The sequence below is a fragment of the Amyelois transitella genome, chromosome 18 (assembly GCF_032362555.1).
Source record: "Amyelois transitella isolate CPQ chromosome 18, ilAmyTran1.1, whole genome shotgun sequence".
Taxonomy (NCBI): domain Eukaryota; kingdom Metazoa; phylum Arthropoda; class Insecta; order Lepidoptera; family Pyralidae; genus Amyelois; species Amyelois transitella.
In genome coordinates this window covers 6,569,809-6,595,474 of record NC_083521.1, presented here as the reverse complement: position 1 = coordinate 6,595,474, position 25,666 = coordinate 6,569,809, and the positions used below count along the sequence as shown (strand labels likewise).

The following is a 25,666-nucleotide window of genomic DNA, read 5'->3' as shown; positions in this document are numbered from 1 at the left end:
GTCATCACAAATGCCTTTTGTAACAGGTTCCTGCAGTTAGTAGTTAGGCTGGTTCTGAATGATGTTGTTTGAGCCACCACAATGGCGCCTATCGATTGGATATTTATAAATGTAATTAAATTAATTAATAACATTTGTCTTGAGATTTACTTTAAAATAATTACATTAAAACGAAATAAATAGTTTATTTTGAATACAAGATTTCAATGGTTACACATAAGCTTATTTGGAATGTTACCAAGTATTTAGGGGGCAATCATGATAATGTGGTATTTTGAAATACAACCTCACTAAGGAAACAAAATTAATTAAGTACTTTTACAATTGTGTAACTGTTGATATGTGACGCCTAAAATTTATCTAAATAAAATGATAAGATTGTCATAACTAAATAGGTATTAATACGGATGACTACAATATGTTAGTTATTAATACTATTGTTTTCAAAGAGGTAGTAGAAACAATAACATTGCAAGATATAAGTGATGTGGTGGATGTCATTACACAGATTGTGCCATTAGGTGAATTGTATTGACGCACACTGGACATCAAAACGTGACAGGTTTGATAATCGTCTTTAAAGTGCGGTCGACACTTTATAAAAATGTCACCATGCACACGAAACAATATATTATCGTACGGAATGTAGTTATGATTAATATTGCGAGTAGGTATTGTTAAAAAAACATATAATAATGTGATGGTTTTTCTAGAATAAAAATTAATTCTAAAAAAAGCCAAAAAATTACCTAGTAGGAAAGTACCTAGATGTAATATATACATATATAAGAGTAGAGGAAAATAGAAACAAAAAATAGTATTTACACATCCGCGGATTTTCACGGGAATTTGGGAATTTCCAAAACTCCTTTCTTAGCGGACGTCCCCAAATTACAGTCTACATTTCTACAAAATTTCTTCATATTGGATCGGAATTTTTAGAGATTTCGTAATGTGTGAGTGGTCAGTGTTTTTAGACTATGACCTACTTCGGAATTCATATAATAAAATGAAGAAAATGTAAATATTCTATTTGATTTGATAATTTATTTCGATCAATCTAAAATTATAAGGGCGTTATCGAAGCTAATGGATGTGACACATATATGAATAAGAAACAAATTGTTTTTTTTTTATAATAACTAAATCTAGTGCGATAAACTGACTGAATACAATATTAAATTATATATACGATAAATAAGTTTGGGTGTTGTGTGTGAAGAAGACAGGGATACCAAAAGAGCGCAACAGGTTGAGGAAAAATATACATCGGATAATTATGGAAGCAATAAAGCATGAAACAACGTGAAAGATTCGAGTAACAATTCCGTTTTTTAATCAAACAGTGTTAAGACTGGCCTTACTGTGATTTATTTGTTTTTATCACCGTAGTAAACAAAATTGTTTTGAGCAAAACAAAATCACTCTGAATTATTCTATCTTGTGACTGTGCAGTGCACCAGATTTTTGTTCTACATACATACGTATAAAATTATAAACACTATCTATATTCCTTGCGGGAAAGACAACGCCAACACTCTGGAAAAATATTGATAGGCCACGTTCAGCTGTTTGATTTAATGATAGAATTGAGATTCATACGAGTATAGTGACAGGTTGCTAGCCCGTCGCCAAAAAGAAGAATCCCAATTTAATAAGCCCATCCCTTAGTCGTCTTTTACGACTTATCTATTTTTCTTCTATTTGCTAATTTAAACAATTTAAATGTACTTTAAACGTAGAAAATTTCATAAGATTAAGATCTAAATTAAATAAGTGCCAGCGCAACTTCCAATTCCAATCCCAACCAGTTCCTTAGAAAAATTTTAAGTGGCACTGCATGCAATCGTAACTTCTTACCGAGTAAAACACGATGATGTAATATTGTCAAATAGGCTTTCACAAAAGTATGGGACACAAGAAATTTAATTCGGAAATTTACTTTAAATTTCTCTTTTGAAAAAATAAAATGTAAAAAGATCATAGAAAACAGATAATACATTTATAAAATCACGCCTTTTTCCCGGAGCGGTAGGCAGAGAGTCTATATCCCTTGCGGGGCAGACAGAGCCAACAGTTTTGAAAACACTGAATGGCCACGTTCAGCTATTTGGCTTAATGATAGAATTGAGATTCAAATAGTGACAGGTTGCTAGCCCATCGCCTAAAAAATAATCCCAAGTTTGTAAGCCTATCCCTTAGTCGCCTTTTTCGATCCATGGGAAAGAGATGGAGTGGTCCTATTTTTTTTTGTATTGGTGCCGGGAACCACACGGGTCTACATGTAGCCAAATTCGATAAGACAAAAGTACAAAGGTATAATTTTACACCACACAAACATATCGACACAAATCAGTCGATCTAATCAACGCCAAGTATGAAGTATGAAAAACAACAGTTTCTAGGCCAATGTCGGCCGATTGGACAACGTGTAGTAGACGCGGTTAAATTAAGCTTTCAGTTGAGTGACGAGAACACTGCCATTTAGTTTTTTGTTTGTTATTTATACATATATAACAAACAAACAATTCCATTTATACAGAGTGAATTTTTATTGGTAAAGGAAATTTTCACAGGATGTTTGGACGATTAAACAGAGTAGGTTTTCATAAAAACAAATAGGGAAAATAGTTGATCAGCTGATCGGTCGGTGTTTGTATGCGAAAGTCTTTTTTTTCGCTTTTTGCTATTTGTTTATATGGTAACCTACTCAGTTTGATCTTCCAAACATGTGTGTGAAAATTCCCTTTACGATAAAAAATACATTCTGTATAGATTCTAACATTTTTTCGAATTCCAGTTCAGAAACTTTTCAAGAAAATGGTTTCTCACCGGCGATCTGTCTCTACAAGCCATCGATCTTTTCGCGCTAAATATAACGAGGAATCTAGTACAACAGCTCTAGGAACCCTCATGCACGAGATAAATTATCTACAGCAGTCAACTTATTTTTATTTATTAAGTTAGTGATCTATTAGATTTAAATATAGTATAATTACAAACTAATTAAAATAAACAAATTTCAACTTATTTGCGTCATTTATAATGACAAAGAATATAATAGGTCGTAAAACGATGACTTTGGTGTGGTTGTGATTGCATTTATCTATAGTAAAAATTAAAGTTGACATTTTATATTAATAGATTTTATTTCCGTTTCAAAATATAATTTTGTTATAAAAATAACGGGCCTTAAATTCCTCTTTAAAACAAATATTATAATCAGGCAAGTATTAAAATCAATTCGGAGTCAAATAAGTTCTAAGTTTTCTTGTAACGACATGATGAAAATGAAATTATTTATAGCAATTCATCATCATCACGTGACGCCTTTAATTGTTTTCAAATTGTTACACGACTCTCAATGGGCTATACACTTTACAAGGGTTATACTCGTTATGATATCTTCTGTGCTGGTCTGGTAGCATAGAAAAAAAATATTGTGTGTTTCATATAAACTTGGGATGCTTCCTTAGGCGATTGGCTAGTCGCAATTTGAATCTAGATTCCATTATAAGCCGTACAACGAGGCCTTCAAGTCTTATTATTATCGGGGATACACTCATAGGACGACCTGGCCAAGTCGGGTCAAAATACCCTGAACTGACGGGCTTGCATGAAAGTGTTGAAACTGGATGCAGAGACCGTGGCGATAAGATTTGCCTATCTCTCCAGGAAGGCTTGATTGTATGTACATTATATAATCATAGCAACTAACGTAGGTAACTGCGGACAATTGAGTGTGATTGCAAAAATAATCGTGTCGGTCTGCCAATTGAGGAGTAGCAACGCGGATTGTAAAATGATTGTGTCCTACATGACTGTCAACGATCGTTGCCCCGGATCTGACACAGGAACAAATTAAAATGCATCTGTTTGTTACTTTTTACGTCTGTAACCGACACCGACGAGCTTGCGTGAAGGAGTCATAAATGTGGATGAAACGAAAGAAGTATGCAAGGATCGTGGCAAGTGGAAGGATGTTGTATATAGTCTACCCGATCTGCACCAGTCATCAAAAAAGAAGAAAAGACAGGCGGGTCTGCCTGTCTTTTCTTCTTTTTTGCAACATTATGCAACATTAACATTTTCAATATCGATACATACATATATACACAGCGTAAGCGTTAACTACTACTGGCTTAGAGGGTTCACCCCTCTTTCTCTTGTTTCTTGATACTTTTTTTTTTACGTCAAAAACACTAAAAAAAGAGTTATCCGAAAAAGACAAGAAAATGAAAAAGAAAGAGCATACGAGTGAGTACATTTGGTCGCTATAAAGGCAGAAGGTAGTCTACAATCTACTTAAAATATATTATACCGGATGCGATTTTCCTCAATTAGTTATTCTTATTGGAATCGATTATTTAGCTATTAATAATCACTTACTCCACTTGGACCATCTTGACATTATGGATTTACGCATAAAATTTTTAACTATAGGTTTTTAAGGCATTTTGGGTGATTTGAAATTAAATACCATCAGATGAGGATAAGTACAAAATAGTTTCTATAGTTAAAGAAATAGTCCGAAAAAAATAACAATGTTATGTTCGCAGGTACCCATCGTTGATTAATAAATCATTGAACTGACACAAAACATCGCAGTTTACATTGCTAGTCGAGACATTGATAACTACTTTGACCCCCTCAACTGATAGTAGGCAGATTTTATAAGTCGCACACGCCATCAAAAGTACATTCTATAGTAAGACTAACAACAGGCAAATGTTTAGTTCGTATAATTTAAATTTATTATGAAAAAGTATAATGCCTCTGCAGGACACTGCCTACATACGATCACGCCTCTATACCGAAGGGTTAGAGAACAAAAAAAATCAGTAAAAAATTGCTTCAACGAGAAGGGGAACTTTTATACAAAGCAAATGACGTAATTACGTCAATAATTTTGTACAGTGGGCTCAGAAGATAGCTGTGCCATGTCACCTTGGTTGTGTAAGATAGGTAGCCCAGATATCTCCTGAGCCGTGTTTATATATATATAAAAATATATTTACACACGGCTAATATATATTTTTTTCCCATTTATATTTCCAATTTTCCCATATATATGAAAAAATATGTAATAAATATTTCGTTACATCAATTTCTCCCACTTTAATGTGAAATCATAAGACGGCACGTGGTTCAATCAGCTGATAAAATGAGTTATTTGGCATTCTTCCATGAACACCGACAAAAATATGTTCAAAATAGTATATAAAAAGTCGTTAACTACTAGTTTTTTGGACGTCTCATATGTTCAGATCATGTGATTATGAATCCAAGGAAATGTTCCATACATACATACATATGGTCAGGTCTATATCCCTTGTGGGGTAGACAGAGCCAATAGTCTTGAAAAGACTGAATGCCACGGCCACGGCCACGTTCAGCTATTTGGCTTAATGATAGAATTGAGATTCAAATCAAGTGACAGGTTGCTAGCCCATCGCCTAGAAAAGAATACCAAGTTTGTAAACCTATCCCTTAGTCGCCTTTTACGACATCCATGGGAAAGAGATGGAGTGGTCCTATTCTTTTTTGTATTGGTGCCGGAAACCACACGGTCTTTAACAACATAAATGTGAATGGCAGTAGTAAGAAATCAACATGATCGTTATAATTAATTTACCACAGAAACATTGAAATCGGAATAATAAAAGAAAAATCTATGGTCAAGAGGGTCTGTGCAATGTGTACTAATCACACAAGTTCCGCTGGACCATTCCATGCAATCACAACTAAAGCCATTATGCACGAAAAAATATAAACACAATAACAAAAATATCTAACGGTCATCCGTCTGTAAAGTCAAGGTCGAAGTCAGCTTTGTCAAAGTAGCTTTCATAAAAGTTTACTTGGATTCGTAGTGACACGCTCTTAGTTTCTGATTTTCACAGAGTAGCTCTTGAAGAAGTTTTGAAGAAAACATCAGTAGAACACGACTAGCAGTATGTCAAAGTATGCTTTCATTGCATTTTATACAATCTAAGTAGTCGCCCCAACTATTTTGACAAGCATAGATACTTTGACCGCAGCTCTCCTACTTATAGCGGACTCCAGACCCAAAACATAGTAGCGGAGGGTGCAACTGGGAACACGCAAGATTGATACTTTGGACTGCTTTTGCCACCTTGCCACCTACCATATACTAACTACATGCGTCTGTAGCACAAGGCGTTGCATTTGCAGCAAGGAACGATACTAACAAAGAAGATCATAAAAACCACGGTATTGAAATGGTTGCAGCGGCAGACTGAGACGATGTAATAGTAGTCGGTCATACAACGTAGAAATTTCATCTCCCCCGTAAACGTGGACGTTATGGTGAACTTAATTTCCCCATACTGCAAAAAAGTTCTTTGTTTGAAGTCCAAAGTAATTTATGATAATCACAGTGCGATATTAGCAAACATCAATCAAATCAAAATATTATGACTGCTTTATAATTTCAACTTTAATCAGCAGTTCTCAAAGCATTTTCTTAATTAACACGTTCAGGCACACGAGTCAAAGACGATAAGATTACACTACCCGAAGCTGGGGAGACGATACGAGGTTTGAAAAATATCAATAATTAATACGAATTAAAGTTTATATTTATCGATTGAGAATATTTTTTTACAACAAAACTGGTAAAGGCGTGAGATGTCATCAGTTAGGTCATGATAATCTAGTGTATGAAATAGTTTTGTAAATTATGACATTTAGTCGGAATTATCTATTTAAAGTTCTGTCAACTTACAAACATTTAATTTAAACATCATTTACCTTATCAGTTCATATTTGTAAATTTTTCGGTACAAGCACTTCCGCGCAAGTCCCAAGAATACGCAATAGTCAAAGTCCACAAAACACAATAATTTATCAACCTTTAAAATATGTAGGTCCAAAATTACTTTACATACACATACATACACATACATATGATCACGTCTATATCCCTTGCGGGGTAGACAGAGCCAACAGTCTTGAAAAGACTGAATGGCCACGTTCAGCTATTTGGCTTAATGATAGAACCGAGATTCAAATAGTGACAGGTTGCTAGCCCATCGCCTAAAAGAGGAATCCTATGTTTATAAGCCTATCCCTTAGTCGCCTTTTACGACATCCATGGGAAAGAGATGGAGTGGTCCTATTCTTTTTTGTAATAGTGCCGGGAACCACACGGCACTTTACTTTTATTACTTTATCCATTTACAATAAACGTTGATCAATCGGCGGCATGGTAAACAAACAATTAGATGGAAAAATAACATCAAAACAATATTAAGGAAAGATTCTCGCCACGTGACAAAACAAGACATGACTTACATAAAGTCTTCCAAATCGACCATTCCCGTATACTGGCATGGCTGCCCGTTTACATCGAAGCACATGGTATTGTAGTTCCATTGTTGAACTTGATGACAAGGCAGATCAGGAATCAAAGGTTGAGGGGGCTGAATGTATCTAACCAGAGGAGGCCTATACTCCTGAGGGTAGAACTGGGGCACTTGATTCACATAGTTATAACACTGCACTTGAGGTTCGACAAAATTCTGATTTTGAACACTGGAACACACATTTTGAATTGGCCACTGCGACTCTAGTCTTGGGTACGAGTTCCAGCTAACCTCATTGAACTGATTGATTGGCTGGAACGTCCCGTGTTCACCATTAACGAGCATATTGGTGACGGCTCTGAAAGCACAACGAAGTAGTCCATCAGGGAACGGAATCGACGTGCGACTGATAGCAGCAGATGTTCTTATCTCTGTTTGAAGTCGCATAGTAGCAAAAACTTGATATATAACGAATTATTAGATAACAATATTCACGAGTAATATCGATCCTATCTACCATACATCCCGTCTTATATATATTTATCGGAGAATTGAAATCATTCGATTTCAACTTCGTATCACTTGTCTGTTACAATAATTTCATATCGGTTAAAACAAATAAAACAAATCTGATCACGATAAGCATGTCGGGATATATTTGAACAAAACGTGAAAACACTTCAAAACAGATCAAAGTTTTTCCGTCTAGACAGATATAGATCCACACGGATCTAAGCTACAGTTCATTTTTACATGCAAAATTTAAATGCAAAATATTTAAAAATTAGCACGATACCTAAAATATTTAATCTCCATGTCCAGAATCGATGTTTGAACGATAATGTTTCTTGTTTCTTAGATTTTCAGTAATTCCGGAGCCTGGCATCGCTATTATTTGCCAGAAAATTTAATATATGTATTGACATGAGCAGGATCTTGTGCGTAGGTACCTATTTAATATCTGAACAACTGACACCTTCAAAAGACCTTGTCAAATTGAATTGATTAAATATCTTCAGTTCAATCTTTTTGATATTATTTCTTTAACAGCATTGGTGTCACTCAAATACTCTGGAATATTTTATGTATATAAAAAAAGTTACGCAATCTTAATTTATTCAATTGTTCTATTGTGCTATTGCAAGTTCACTTTTATACTTAAAATATAGACAAAAACGAACATGATATCAAAAGGGGTTTTTTGCGAATTGTCGTCTGAGGTATTCTATGATATAGAGACAGCTAGTCAATAAGAGATATGCCATGAAATCCTAATATTTTTATCATATTGTAAAATAAAATTAGCTGTTGCCCGCGGCTACGCACACGTGTTGGTTGCTTTTCGCGTATCCTGTGGAAACTATAAAAGACTTTATTTAATTCTATTGATTCCTATTCCCAACCATAACAATAGACACCAAACCAAAAGAACCACATTATACACAACTATACTTTAAATTTACGAATCAATTGCTGAAATAAATCATAGCGAGTTCTAAAGTAGTCAGTGCGTATTGAGTAGGTATGTAGCTAAATTATACGACCACATTCAATGTGTTATTTTATTAAAATTCAATAAAGACTGACTGTGTTTCTGTCTTTATTGATATCGATAAACAAAGTGGAAATTCTAGCGTTATCTAAATAAATTACGTTTATGTAAACCGCATTCACCTCTGAACAAAGATTTGAAGCAGTGTTTGAAGTAAATTTTCAATTGACCATAACTTATTTTTCCCTTAACCGATTTTATCGAAACAATGTTTTGGTAATTTTGTGTAATCCACCTGTATAAACCACGTTCCAATCCGTCGAGTAGTTTCTAAACGCACCAGACTGACAAACCGACAACAAAATTCTTTAAATTTATGACAATGACGACAATTTATTTGATATACTTACTACAAAATATTTCTTTGTAGAAAGTAAATTACCTCTCTATAAGTTATCTTGCAGAAGCAAACTTGATAAACATATTTTAATTTAATGACAAGGGCACTGGCAAACACGCCTGTTGTGAGTGCTTCGCTCTTATCAAGTGGATTAAATTCTTCAATTATATTCTTTATAGAAAAATTTGAGTGCATTTGACCTCAATCTGTCTGATGGTAAGTTGAGGTCTAAGGTGCATTGATGCAGAACAATCTAGAAAATTTTGATAAATTATTGTCTATTTAAATATATTAAGGCTTATGATACAAACGATAGATACAGAATGAATCGTTATTACCTATACCGACCTCAAAAACTTACAGGAGAATAAGAGAAACTTAAGTAAGTAGCAAAACTAAATTAACGAAATAGTTATTACTTACTTCAACTTCAAACCACATTACAAAGGCAAAAAACAAATGTATAATGGACGATCTTGGACCTTTATCGGTTCGGAATTCAGTAAATGAAGACAAAACATTTTTGTAAATGCATAATGAACCTCTCTTTTACTTGTTATCTAAAGTCAAAGGGCCAACATGGACCGTGTGCTAATTATCTTACGTACGTGAGATAAGAACTTCATAAAACTAGCTAAGAAGACGAAAAACTTAACCTCAAAGCTAATTGAACTATACCACCACCACTCATGACTCCACCAACCTTCCGGTTATATGCGCTGCAGTCATGAGAGGAGTCTCTCGCGTTTGCTCTTTAACAGCGCACCCTTTCTTGACTCCATACAATATCTTTAGTGTCTTTAATTCTGTATTGTACTTGCTTACCCACTATTCTGTGGAGGCTGCCCTCGCCGAATGGTTCAAAAGCTGATTGCTTATTATTTGAATCTTAACTCAATCATCAGCCACACAGCTGAACGGTCTTTAAATGACTGTCGGCTCTATCTACCTCGCAAGGGATATAGACGTGACTTCATGTATTTATGCAAATCAAGTTAGGGAGACTAATCAGAAAGGCAACATTGCATGAAGGTGACGCACAAAACTGATGCCATTATGGCTAGCATTGCGGCTTCTGTCGAGTTTATCACATGTCTAACGTTAAAAAGATAAGATTCGACGATACAGTTGGAGACAAGGCATGTATCAGGTAACAAAGAAAAGGTACATCTTCTCAATTCTGATTGAAATGCCAAACTCTGCAGGCAAACCTGCCTGCAGGACTAACCAGTCATGTATGGCCATAACAGAAAGTATGAATGTTAAGTTGTAGAAATTATATTATATGTACAAAAAAAAGTGCTGGACTGCATCTCTGTGATAATGTTGAATATCAAAATATTTTTTTTGTTCCTAAAGTTATTTCTATAGAAATTCCTTCCAGTTGATCTCGTGAAAGGTTAATGTAATAAATGCATTTAATTTTTGCCGCTTCTACTTGGACTAGGACCCTTAAATTTGACGGTAAAAATTCAACCGCTCAAATAATCAGAGTACTTAAAATAAGTAGATTTTGACATACCTGACTACATTTTAACATAACTCAACGTAATTCTAATATGTATCACGAGTTTTATCAAGTACACAGTGACTATTCAAATTTCTAGACGCATATGACCTCAATAAGTCCGTGCGGATATGACGTAACATGTTGTTTAATTGCCTCAAACTGGGCTGTGAATATTATTATCCTAAAAACTCAAAACATTATCATTTATATTATAAAGTTTACATGTATTTATTGAAATTTGTAGTGAACTTAATGCTGGAAGGATTTTTTTCCAGTCTTAATTAATCAGGATTTCTGTGAGGTTCTGCACACTGAAGAATAAAATATCATCTCAAACATAGAAAAACAAAGCAAAAGTCATGATGTTTTCATGTTCATTTCAAAGATAAGTAGTGATAATCAAGATGATAACGATAAGTATGCAGGTGTAGTGTAATGCATAAGTCATGTAATTTTTTAAGACAATTTGGCGCAAAGTAAGTGAATAAGCGGATTCATCTAGTGCTAGATTACATACTGGTTTAATAGTGAAAAATGTGGTATGCGTCAGTTTTTCATCCCGCATACATTGTAAAATTCAATCAAAGGAAATGCTTTTCCTTGTAGGAGATGGGCACTTAACCTGTCACAAAACATAAAAAGCTGTACTTGACATTTGAGCATTTTACTATTGGCCCTGCCTACAACGTCAGGGATGAAGACTTGCATGTGTTAGGCCAGAACTGTTACATACATACGTCTATATCCCTTGCGGGGTAGACAAGAATACGTTCAGCTGTATGGCTTATGGATGGAATTGAGATGCAAATAGAGACATGTTGCTAGCCCACGGACGACAAGAAGAATCCCAACTTTATTAGCTTTTGCCCTAGTCGTCTTTTACGACATCCATGGAAAAAATATGGAGTGGTAAGAGGTATTATTGTGTAAATAGGAATAACTAGCTGTGCCCGCGACTTCGACCGCGTGAAGTTGATATTTTGGGCATCATTGAAGCTCTCAATGATGAATAATTAACCCCGTTTTTTTTTCACAAATTACATTATTTCTTTGCTCCTTATAGTTGCAGCGTGATGTTATATAGCCTAAGGCCTTCCTCGATAAATGGTCTATTCAACGCAAATAATTTTTCAATTCGAACCAGTAGTTCCTGAGATTAGCGCGTTCAAACAAACAAACTCTTCAGCTTTATAATATTAGTATAGATGTTAAAAATGTACGGAATATTCAACCAAGTGATGAAAGGTTGTAGTCGACGTAGGCGCAGCGTTTTTTTTTTTGTTTTAATATAACTATTCGCTTAACTTTTATCATAACAAATCAATAAATGTATTTTTATGCCCAATCAGAGATAACAATATTTACATAGAACATTTTTGACATTGATACGGACTTTCTACCCTTATCAGTGCACTTTAGCCCGATTCGAATAAATATGATGAAATAAACATCAGGCAGGTGCAAGTTGTGTTCTTGAATCGAGGGTTCCGTAGAACTGCGAGTCTATTTGTTATGAGAAGAATTATTTTGTTTCCGGTTTTACTTTTGAGACAACCATTTTGAGGTACCCTCAAAGGACTACATTCGAAAACTTGTACCAACAACTATATAAGTACTACGTGTAGTGCGGTGTAGTATACGGCACGAATAGGAAGAGAATAGGACCACTCCATCGCTTTCCCATTGATGTCGTAAAAGGCGTCTAAGGGATAGGCTTATAAACTTGGGAGTCTTCTTGCAGGGGATGGGCTAGCAACCTGTCACTATTTGAATCTCAATTCTATCATTAAGCCAAACAGCTGAACATGGCCTATGTCTTTTCGAGACTATTGGCACTTTTTATCCCGCAAGGGATATAGACGTGATTATATGTATGTATGTTTATACTATTGAAAATTACACATCAGGGAAATTGCTCAATTACGATGACACTTGTCACATTAAACTTAATGTGATACAAGTGTAGAGTGAGACGGGTATGGTGTTACTTGGTATAATATTACATGTAAGTAACTGAGGTATGAATTATCTGTCGTGAACGTGGGCTTTCAGTCTTTACGAGATTGTTGGCTCCGTTTACCCCGTAAAGGATTAAAACGTGATATATAAATAGTGTCTCTCACATCTTTGTGTGCTCCCAGTTGCACCATACGCTATATTTCTCCTTCAATTTTGTCCGGTACGTAAATAGTAGGTATGTACTTACCTATAAATCCTTCAAAAGAACATTGATTTCATAAAAATCGATCAATAAATTTATTAGATGTACAATCAACCGCATCTATGACGCGAGGCAAATTTTCAGTGGATTTGAGTAGGTTGATTTGCTGTTGGCCGTAAGTTCTAGAAGGATTATTTCGATGAAAATATATTGTTACTAATCGTAACCCTTCATGTTGCTAGTCCCAATTGTTTGGCCAGATATTTTACCGATGGCGCGAGTCTCCCAAAAATTGGAGGGACAATTACTGGTGTTGGTGTCTGCTGTCTCGAACTAACGCGCAAAATAACAGGGCAGCCTGTATCTATTCAACCTTGCGAAATACCATATATGGCAAAACAGGAAACTCATAACGCTAATCTCAAAAACTATTATAGGGATCTTAATTAATTTGATGTTTACGTAAATACCAACCAAGTAGGATTTAGTAATTTTGTGGTCACAAACATGATTTAATAATTGATGGTACGGTAGTGCATGGTAGTGTTTGTTGAAATTTTAATTTAAAGCTAGAACACATGATACAGGTACACATGGTATTGGTACATGTAAATTTTAATATTGTAAACAAAATAAGGTCAAAGCATTGTCCAATGACTGATATTTCTAAAGCGATTTAAGCCATTGAAGATAAAGCATGCAATGTACTGCTTCCTTTATAACTACCTAATAATCTATGTACATACCTAAGGCATGACCAACGAAAACAAGATAACGCATATTTTTGCCTAATTATGGTATAGTTAGACGAACATAAGACACATATCATTTCTTTAACCCTACACATAATACTCTAAGGCTACATTTAGCTGGATGGTCTAAGCCTCTAACACACCAAAAGCAGTTTATATGCGGTCCGCACCAAGTTGTAATACAAGAAACTTATTAAAGTCGAAACATTGCTGCGCGGCGGCAGAGCAGTTCGAGCGTGGGCTCGAGTTTCAATTTGATGTGACCGAGTTCGAAGACTTTCTTGTATTACAACTTGGTGCAGACCGCATATAAACTGCACTGGTTCTGAATTGCTTTTGGTTTGCTTGGGCCTTTAATCATTAAATTGAGATTCGGAAAGTAACAAACTGCTAGCCCGTCGCCTTCAAGAAATGAACCCTAAAGTAAGTATTTCCGTGGATTGCTGTTTAAATGTAAATAAACTAAGAAAACAAAGATACCTAAAAATATTTCCTGGACGATTCTCAGAAAATCCTATCATATTCGGCAGCACATCGTCCGTAATGGGAATTCCTCCATGCACTTGCCCGGGGAAGAAATAGCGCTCACGTTGTGATTATATAGCTTTGCCACACTTTGGACTGGATTAAAACTGACCTATTTTAATAAAAAAATAAAATAAAATCACCATAAATCTTCTCTAAATAAATATTTGCTCACGTATTTTTTAATTTTAATAAATAAATAAATTTTACAGTAGCAATACCTACACTGCAATAATGGAGGAGTGAATAATCAACAAGTAGGTAAATAAAGTGTATTTTTTTTTATTTACATCCAATAATTATTAATTTATAAAAACAAATATTCAGCAAATTTATATTGGGATAAAACAGACCATATTCCTAAAAAAGGGCTTCTCCTGCAGTTCATCAAAACCTGGACAAAATGTTACTTAGTAGTAAGTAAAAGATATGAGTTTCCACAGATCCTAGATTTACAAAGACTTTATACTTATACCATATATATTTATGTTTGTGAAATTTAAGTGTTTCTGCCAGGAAGCATCACATCAGTTATATGGAGCTGGACCAGCTACAGTATGCATATCAAGTAACACTACATTGACAGTATTGCAGTAAAATTGGATAACTTTATTACTTTATTTAAAGAAACTTGTCCACACTCTGGTCTTCTCCATATTTTGCTACGGCGCCGAGACATGGGTCCTGAAAAAGGCTGAAAGAGACCGCATAGATGCCTTTGAAATGTGGTGCTGGAAGAAGATGCTACAGATACCCTGGACTGCCTTCCATACCAATGCATCTATCCTGCGTGAACTCCAAATCAAAACGAGACTGTCTTCCACCTGTCTCCGCAGGATACTGGAATTTTTCGGCCACATTGCACGGAAAGACGGTCACAACATGGAGCAGCTAATGGTGACAGGCAAGGTTGACGGAAAAAGACCTAGAGGTCGCAGCCCTACAAGATGGTCGGATCAAATCCGATCGTCACTAAACACCGATCTCCATAAGGCCCTCCATGATGCAAAGGATCGCAACAGGTGGAAGGAAGAGATCAAAGAGAAAGTGATTTGGCGGGGGAGTCACGACCCTCAGCAATGAGGTATACGACGCGAGGAGGACTAAGCAAAGTAAGAATTTACCAATGTATGTGATGGTAATGATCACACAATTTTATTACTAGCCTTAAAAAACAAAAATTACCTTTAACCTAATATTTTTTTGTAAACATACATATATTTTTTATGTTTGGCTTAATGATAGAAAAGAGTGTATATTGTTGAAAATCCTGTCAGTACAGGCCACATTGCATTTTATACCAAAATTCAGCAGAATCTTTGCCATCAAATTATCTCAATTCAGTAGAAGAGTGACCCTCTTCAAGATGGGTTTAAATCAAAACAAGGTTTTGCACCCTTGGTCAGTAAATAATACTGATTATTTGATATTCCAATGTTTAAGGTGCAGCCATATGTAGTTACTTAGAAAGTAATGTTAGGAAGGTATGATAAGTATAAATATTTGATTCAGTGTAAAAGAAATAAACGACACTGTGAACATGGAGCATTCATTACTTATAACTATGTAACAACAGATACCTATCTCAAACATGTTATACTTGTGGGTATAAGTTCACGAGCTACACTTGTTAAAATTTTGGTCTACATACTAATTTTACTTTGTGTCATGAGAAATATTTAGGGCACGGATCAAAGTGCATAGTTGCATCACTCTTATGAACCATTGCTTTCTAATAGAGAGTAGCTAGGTAACTGAACGTCCCCTAATTCTGTCAGCATAGCAAAGACTTCAATTGATTACATGTTATTCTTTTGTCTCTGGAAAATTTAATTAAAAAGAAAAATAAAGACAATTTACATAATCGAAGTGTTTTAGTTATGCAGAGAAAGTTTTATTTGACACTGAATGAGGAAAATGCTATGTCGGGCTTACACAACAATATTTGACTGATTACGGTCGGGTCAGATGGCATTGTAGATTACTCAGAAACAAATAAGCCTTACCTCCTCTTTGGATTTGCAGGTTTTGAAGCCATTTCAGTTGTTTTTATCAGCAACACTGTAAAGAAAATAACGATATGACCACAATCTTAGAACACTGCCAAGGAGAGTATCATATCGCTTTCCACTTTATCCTTTTGGCTTCTGTTTATGTTCACACCGAAAAATATATCACAAATCACAATTTATGTCATTTTACAATGCACTACACATAAAAATATACTTTGTTTTCGTGAACTTGCACAGTACGGACACGAGATAAAAACCAACTTGCCAAAGTACCTAAGTCCTGTTCTCATTGAATGAATAAATTTCTTTTTTTTTTCAAGTTGATGTCATATTTCTATTGGTCCATATTAAATGACACCAGATAAGTGACCAGTGACGAAACAGATGGCCTCAGTAGAAAACAGACTATGTGTTCAAACATTTAACTACGGCAACAAGAGATGGAAGCACAGTAACAGATAAATTAAATGGATAATGTTAATAATTGATAAAAGATGGCGTTGTAACCCTTCCAAAACTATTTGTAAACATAATCAAATATGTAATGTAATATAAAAAAGACGTATTATATTATTTTCCTTGTTTTTCTTCAAATATTCAATTAGAGACATTTCAAAAAAGGATCATTAATAAAATAGGTTATGAATCTAATGCTTTTGTTATTCACGTCTGAGTAACTACTTTTGTTTTGTTTTACAATTTACTAATTATCCCAGAGATGGCGGGCTTGTAGTTAAATTAAAAGTTCCCTTAATAAATAAGTTTCTTACTAGACATAGGAACATACCTTCGGGCACAAACTAAATAGAGATACTATCCTTTGGGTTCATCTCATCATATCTTTACCAATCAATAACTTTGTACAACACAAAGACAAAGGTAAAGTTTTTTGCAAACAATTACAGCTGTAACTACACATACCTACGCTAAGAAAGTTTGCAACCCTACACGAAAGGATTGAAACGAACATTGCCATAATTTTTGACATTATTAATCCTGGAATATATTATGCAGGACATAAGGTATCTTTCATCTCGAAAAAAGGGCTGTTTCCATTAAGTCTAAACAAATGGGCACGTGTTCTTCAAGATTCTTCCAATCTTCGAGATTCTTCCAATTTTCTGGCCAAAAAATTAAGCGCTTGCCGATGCTGGTAAAATGTTGACTCACGAGATTCGGTCGGACATGAAGCAGCTTTAACAGCATATACCGGAAAGGAATTCCGTCAGGATGTGCCGTGATTCCCCGGTTGAGATCTCAACGGTGGGAATCCCGTCATGCCCTGTATTACCCCAGGAGTGAATAAGCTATGTAAACCTACTTCCGTCTAAACTCCGTGACCTCAAGGTCTCAATGGATCCTAAGCTTGGATGATTGTTTGGCTTGGAAACTTAGGTCCTCTTCTTCTTTATAATGTTAATCTTTGTAGCGGAGCCCAGGATTTGTTTTTGACTATGTTTACCAAGGAAGGTAACCCATGTTGGATCTAAGAAGATCTGTACTCGATGGATGTACATGTGCCTATTCCCTTATTCGTCTAACGAATGAAGGAAAGTGATGGCGATGGAGGTCGCACTTTTAAGTGCTGGGAAAAATATAGAGTAAGACTCTAAGTAATTACCTACCTACTTATTCAAATTGATACTTTTTAAGATTCATATCTATTTAATTTAGTACCAACTTTCAGATAACAGATAGTTGATAATAAGGATTAACCGAACCAGTTAAATTTCGTGAGATAGGGATCTCTGTTGGGCCCATCATTTATCCTAATGACGGCATTGCATCATGTTGCATTCGGTGCACCAAACAAATCGTTATTCATTTCAAAGTCATTAAGCAAGTACTCATCGAGTTTACGATCTTTTTGTTCTCCGACATAACTACGTAAAAGAAAAAAAGCTTTGCTTTGGCTTAGCCTATATTTTTCACTATCTGTTGGCCGCGACTACGATCGCTATAAAAATTCACTGATAATCTCATCATCTTTCGCCCGAAAGCATGAAGTCAATTCATTCTTCAGTACTTCCATTTAGCCTAAAAAATATGAATTTTGTTACCTTCTTATAGGATTCAACAGTGATAATTTTATAATTTTTTTTAATTCTTATTTGTTTATCTATCCTATCCAATAGAATAGCTCGGTAGAATCGTCTTTATCTTAAATTCGTATAAAATTGCCTCTCCATTAACAACATTTACAATTTTACGCATATTTGAACGGGCTCTGTACCTAAATTAATATAAGATTAATCAATTTCTACGTTGAAACATTCCTTTGATCGTTTTCAGAGCGCGATCTTCAGATATTTAAGTAATTAATTGTGTAGGTAACATGCTATCGGTGGTGTATTGATGTAGATAAATCATCAGTTAATTGGTGGCGCTCAAAGTTACACGGTATAATAGGAACGCGCATTATTTATTTGACGGGATGCCGCTCTGATTCTAAACACAAGAAGGTTAGAATCTTTTCAAGTAGGGTTTATATTTAGGGTTTAGGTTTATAAGTAGGTACTAAATTACCAAATATTATTTTCGCTTTTTGAAACCGGCTTTTGATGGGACACGGTTTTTTTCATAAAAAAGATAATTAACTTATAAGTAATTATTCTGAATTCTATGACGCTTTTAATGACATTTTTTGTAACTATGATTTCTTTATCAATTATTTCCTTACAAATCATTAGTATAATATAATAGTATTATGAAGTCCACTTTCTTCTGCACAAGACATTTCCATATAAGGTTCACCTAGTCGTACATATACCTATCAGTTTAGAGTTTCGTAAGAACTTAGCTCTTCCTACGCTCTACTAGTTTTTAAGTCTACTTTGTATAAAGATTTGTAATGAAATTTTCTCTAGTTTTACTGGATGCCTACAATTATTTAAATCCTAAACTTACTTACGTAGTTAAAACTAATTAATAACTAACATAAACAGATCGCAGCATCGCAGATTATTTGGAAATTCGAATAAATACAAATACCTCACCTACCAGGGTTTTGGAAGACCCTTGATGGCGTGATAAGTAAAATTAAATTTACGCCACGGGGTGATGTCATTTTTCAATATAATACAAAAAAATATTCCGTCTTTATCCTGTACGGAAAAAACATAGATATAAAGTAAATATATATTTTATACGTATTTGAATGCCTTGATTGATTTTTACATTCATGATATACTTATTTGTACGAGTAGTAAAATCTCCATTTGTTTTATATGCTCTCGGTATTTTTCATATCAGATGACGACCTAATATGTTAAGTTATTGCTACGATTTGTATAATGATTGATATAAGTACAGCAATAAAGGTTTAAATATTTTAGAGTTGCGTGCCTCAATTATACTCTTCTGTAATTTCAGGAAAATTTTAAGGCGCAAGTTAGACCTATATAATGGAATAGGTACCTACATAAGTAGGCATACACACATCATCTTTTTGAAATAAAAAAAGATACTTAAAAGATAGACAAAGAAACTTAGCACTTAGGTATCACTAAATTGTTAGTATTTTAGTTATATATATTTATATGTAGATCTGCATCCAAAATTAAAAGTAAGTTTAGAATGGAAACTAGGTATGTATATATCAAAAGACACCAAAATTTATTCCCAGTATATCTTTGCAGTTAGATATTTAAAACCTCGCAATATTTCAATGAATTGAAACATTAATTAAGTTTTTCATTGCTTTCGTGTCTTACAAAAATTATCAATTCCAGACACAGCTCCTTTTGTGTAACATAATTGTGGGGAACATGCAACGTCTCAATCAAAGCGTTCATCTGTAACTGTATTAATATTCAAAAGCATAAATCTTGTCTAGATCATGAATATCCTGAAAGTTTCATAGACATCAGTAATATTAATGCGCCGCGTGGTTCCCACCACTTTGGTATGGGACCATTCCATATCTTTTTATTGGATGTCGTCACTATTTAAATCTCAATGAAACTTAATGAAATTTAATTCCATTATTTAACCATACGGCTTAACGTAACCTTTCAGTCTTGTGAAGACTGTTGGCTCTGTCTACCCCCCAAGGGATATAGACGTGATTATAAACATATATAGTATGAATAAAGTTGCTTGATAAATGTTTGCTCTTCAATATTTTATCATCCTCCTGCAGTTAGTCCCGGTTTGCTTTCTCATTTCTCTGACTCTTCAGACGACGCCGCAAAACCAGTTACATTTCAACAATTCGTTAAATTATGGAACCTACTTAAAGACATTAATAACCTAATAAGACTTATCATAATTAATTACCGACTGTAATATGTTATCTATCAATTCCTCCGTAGGGCACGTTACAACGGAAACAATTAAACACGATATTCATCCAAAAACCATATACGAACTCGGCCACGAGGTGATATACGTCTAAAATTATTTTCCTGCATATTTCTACCCTTAATCCAAGGGCACTAGATTCATTATTACATGAAAATATTTGATACGTTTTTAGACAAGCAATTATGTTGATTTAAACGCTGAAGTAGCATAAGTAGGTAATTTAATTATGAGTTCACGTTGCCAATGGGGAAATCAAAAGCGGTGGAATATAATTTCATCGAATAAGTCAGTAAGTCACTTTGAAATTCACCTGCCCATACCTCGTTTTAATCCCTTACAGTGTAGACAAAGCGAAAAGTCAAGACTCGAAGTCTGCGTTTATATTTATGGTAGGTAATGAATTTTGATTCAGATATAGGTGGTGACAGATTGCCACTCGATTGATCGACTAAAATAATCCCAAGTTATTATTGTTAATTGTGCATTGACTGGTTTTCCAATTGAATGACATAACTATAGAAAAAAAAATTTCATGTTTCGATGTTAGTGTGCTAAAAAAGTATAAAAGACGACGTTTACAAAAAAAAAATTCAACACAATACACGCTTCTTTCCCAGAGTCTTCTGTCTTCCAGAGTATACTGCATCTTTCCATTTGACACGATCCATTTTTCATTATATTCAGCTAAGTATATAAGTGTGCCGTGTGGTTCCCGGCACCAATACAAAAAAGAATAGGACCACTCCATCTCGTTCCCATGGATGTCGTAAAAGGCGACTAAGGGATAGGCTTATAAACTTGGGATTCTTCTTTTAGGCGATGGGCTAGCAACCCGTCACTATTTGAATCTCAATTCTATCATTAAGCCAAACAGCTGAACGTGGCCTATTAGTCTTTTCAAGACTGTTGGCTCTGTCTACCCCGTAAGGGATAAAGACGTGATCATATGTATGTATGTATGTAAGTATATAATATAAGTCTTATAGCTTAATAGTTCGACATAAAACAAGACTTGAACTATGAACCTAGAGCCAATATGCGAAATTGAATTTTATAAAAAATGAATCTCGAGAGGTTCACCTCAGCTCAGCTTCTTGAAAAATGTAAAACAGGTAGGTGGCTTATTTGAAACCTTAGTGTGTTCAAACGTTGATTCCAGTCTGCTTGGTCAATTTTGTTGTTAAGAAATGAATATTCCGAGGAAATTTATATTTTCGGTCAATGTTTGGCATTATACATAAACGCAGATATGTAAAAATAATAAAATAATTGCTACGTTTTAAGATGAAACGAAAAAGTAATAATAGCTTATAAATCAAAATATTATATACCTATTTATGCTTATTTATTCGGAGATGCCAATGATGGTAATTGATGGAGATGGTTAGTTTATCTTTATTTATTTTCAGTGCAGTGGTGCAGGTTCAGCGGTTCTAGTAAATTTGTTCATGGTGCATAACAATGCAAATATAAGTAAAATGATTCCATTCACAAACGTTGGTAAGGCAATTACTTTATCTTCTTTTACTTTATACACAACGAGTAAGAGAGAGACAGAGACAGAAAGAGTGAGAAGATCAGACTTATGCCTCCTATCTAATCGTCATTCTTGTCTTATTTCTTCTAATCTTACCATAGCGTAGCAATCTAAATAAATATTTTATTCAGACCATGGTATGTTTTTCCATCCAAGTGTTTCAGCTAGATTAAGTTGGTATATTGTCAAACAGACACGGCGAAAATTTCTCGCTCAAAAAACAAACTATAACACAACTTATATAGTTACTGTCCGTCAGGTAACAGTTTAAATCTGTTTATTGTTCTTGTTTGCGCGCAATTTTGTCCAGAGTGTTGACAACGTCTGCAACTTTTACTGGGAAAATTCATAACAAATTTAATTTCTATCTTGTTTGTATACGAAATAAAATTGTTTCTAACATAGAAGAGTATCTTCGTACCTTTATGTAAGTGTTTTTGTTGAACGCAGTCAACATATTAAAATTAAGAAAATATTTTTCTTAAAAGAGTGAGTTGATTGACCGCACTATGAGCCGCCTGGTGACCAGCAAGATGAGGAGTGTAATACGCAAGCTCAAATGATGCACATTCACTCATGCTGTATGTATCGTGGAACAGGGGCGAATAGAAGAAATGCTCTACTTAAATATTTATTAACGAAACGCAGCATCCGAATTAATATTATAAATACGAAAGCAAGATTATTTGTTTGTTTTCTCTTGACGGGATATCTAAACTGTACCAATTTTCTTGTAGGTAATTTCTCGTATACTTACTTATATAATTTAGAGTCTGGAGAAGTACCGGTCAAAACTATAGTTTCCGTGAGATTTTCGAAAAGCTGATATTCTTTTGTCGGTGGCGCTAAATCGCGGAGGCGAAGCTATTGGTAAATATCTATATCTATATGTAATCCAAGGTTGGATAGAGAAATGTCGAGAAGCGGACCCCAATCCCGGAAGCAGTGTGGAAGGAGGTGCAACTAGAAACAGACAAAGTTGAGAAAGGCCGAATTTACCAAGAATCAGATATAAGTTAGTAATTTACCTTTCGTATAGAGTTAATCTACCACCTAACTAACCCTCGTTCAATGGGCTTCATTGTTTGAACATTGTAATTACTATACGTAGGTTTCCAGTTCAGTATTTAGTACTGTAAAGCAACGAGATGTAGCAACTCACTGACTACTCCATTAATTTGGTGAAACCTTCTTTTTAAGTAGCTCTTCTTAATCCTGGCTCTTAGTCCTGGTTACATCCTCACCACTTTGGAGTGGTGCCGGGGTTAGCCTTCCAGTTAGTCAGGTTTTACATTAACTTTTACAGCGGGACCTAACCTGTATTGGATCATGGTTTTACTTCCAGTTGCCTGAATGTGCAAGTATTTTCTCTACCATCAGAACATCGGTTAGTATTCAAACTAGTGTACATAACTTTCTAAATAGTCATTGGCATATAGACAAGATGGGATTTGGACCTGTACCTTTATGCGCATCAAGCATTTACACCGGAGCCGACTGATTACCGTATTGACCATCGGCGGTCTTTAATTTTGAGGCAGGTTTAATATAAAAAAAGGCTATGGGAAAACTCACAAAGTCTGAACCAGCCCTAAGGACATATGTTTCCAATTTCTATAAAGTATGAGTTGAAGGCGCGCTTGTGCCAGGCGCGCCCTCCCCTAGCGGGTAGAAGTGAAGGCCGACGGGTCACCCCGCTGGCCGCTCCGTGGAGAGCGGCCGAGCCGAGGCCGCCGTGGAAGCGGCCGCCGCGTCAGGAGTATGAGCGAGGGCAGCTCACACTCCTGGCAACGAAGCGGTAGGCGATGGCACCGTGTGGTTTTAGTGGGTTCATGCCCCACATAACCCGTCCGACTTCCCGTAGCCGGCCGGGTAGACGAAGGTCTTTCCACACGTAAAAAAAAAAAAGGTTTAATATAAAAAAAGGCTATCGGAAAACTCACAAAGTCTGAACCAGCCCTAAGGACATATGTTTCCAATTTCTATAAAGTATGAGTATTGGGATAGACACCATACATTTATATGGCGGTCTTATTGCGTGTAGTGTAACACTTCAGTGACAAGAATGATAACAAGTTACATTGTTCTTAGATAAAGGAAGAATTATCCGCTCCGAAAGAAACAAATAAATGAATGATGTGAATGTGTAGCATCGATGATGAAAATCGATATCGATATAATGACTAAATTAATTTCTTATTAATGAAGTGGTATAGTCTAAATAAAGCACGACTTTCGTAATGACTTGCGGCGTGATTAGAATTTATTAACGAACGTTGATAAGGCTGACGTAAAGCGACTTTGTCCTAAAATGTTTTTTTCTTAAAGTGAACAAACGATATCTTCTCCCTCTCTACTCTACATACATACGAGTACATACATAAAATGAAATCATGCCTTTTGTGAATATGTTTCCATATCTCAATATCTTTTTGTTAACTCCTATCCGTACTTATCGTATACCTATTAAATTAGGTGATATTGCATTCTTTGTTGCTAAAGTTTTTATTTAATAACTGTTTCAAAGCCTATCGAGTATAGGTGCCTTGGAAGCACGCTTGAAAGGCCTGAAAATAATTCTGTACCTTAGAGTATCTATTACTTATATAAGTATTTTGTCGACGTTTGTTTCGATAATTTAGTTATTCCCATCCCTAGGTAATAATATCTGTTAGCACCTAGCAGTCATGTTTAATCAATCATACCGACCAACAATAAGGAATAATTGGTTGCTGACAACCCATTGTGTGGAGGCAAGTCGGACTTGGAGGAGACGCTATCAATCTACGTGTTATATTGCCTATTCATCATTTCCTATCTACTGTTAGGTTAGGACTGTAACGGGGGTAAATAGTATCTTGAGACATAAAATAGTGATAATATTAATCCACTAGATTATGCCTACAGCTATCTAAAACGAAGAATCTCATTTATTTCTAGTTCCCGCAGAAATTACGGGATATCTTCACTAACTACATCCCCCATACTTTTTATTCCACCATAATCGTGCCAAATGTCAGCTCTACAGATTCGGCCGAAAATAAGCTGTGAAACACTTCATAACGCAAGAGTTTTATAAAAGTACTACCGTGGCTCCATCCGCGTAAATAAGCTCTCATTTGTTCCGAAACGTTAAAACTTAAACAATTCTAGCTTCCTACGCCCAGTAGTTTTTATAAGTCAATCACGGAATATTTTTATAACAAGTAACCTAATAGCACACTGGCTGCATTGATTGATAACATTAATAAAGTCATTATCATAAAATTTTGGTAATTAGAAAACGATTAATAAAATAGGACGTCGACGGTACTTAGCATTATTGTTATAATTTCGGCTGAAATTATATGAAGTAGTAAATCAAATTAGAAATATTGCAATGATTGCGTACTAGTAAAATACATTGCAGTATACCAACCGTCATTTACTTGAAACACTTAACCTAAAAACACATAATACTCCAATTTAGAGCTAGTGAGGGGAAAGGTCAAAAAGGTTTTTTGTGATTACGAAAACAATAAATCAAATTACTGCAAATGCATGAAAAATCAACAGTACCTATGACGTGAAATCTTTAGAAAAATAATGACCCGAAATAACTTCACTAATGATTACAATTGTTAACCCGTAAATCACGCACTTTA

General features: G+C 35.0%; 1 protein-coding gene across 3 annotated transcripts in view; it reads right to left on the bottom strand.

Annotated features, from left to right (window-relative positions):
• The window catches only part of LOC106129491 (hypoxia-inducible factor 1-alpha), a 73,642-nt gene extending 57,189 nt beyond the window's left edge, over positions 1 to 16,453 (bottom strand). The window contains exon 1 of one of the 3 annotated variants that reach the window (XM_060949063.1): positions 16,175 to 16,453. In XM_060949063.1, coding sequence (XP_060805046.1) covers positions 16,175 to 16,206 — 32 coding nt within the window. In that variant the 5' untranslated portion in view covers positions 16,207 to 16,453. Of the gene's footprint in view, positions 1 to 7,317; positions 7,791 to 10,045; positions 10,065 to 16,174 lie in introns of those variants that run through there. The other 2 variants (XM_060949064.1, XM_060949062.1) reach the window with 2 other exon arrangements.
• Positions 16,454 to 25,666: the final 9,213 nt, after the last annotated feature.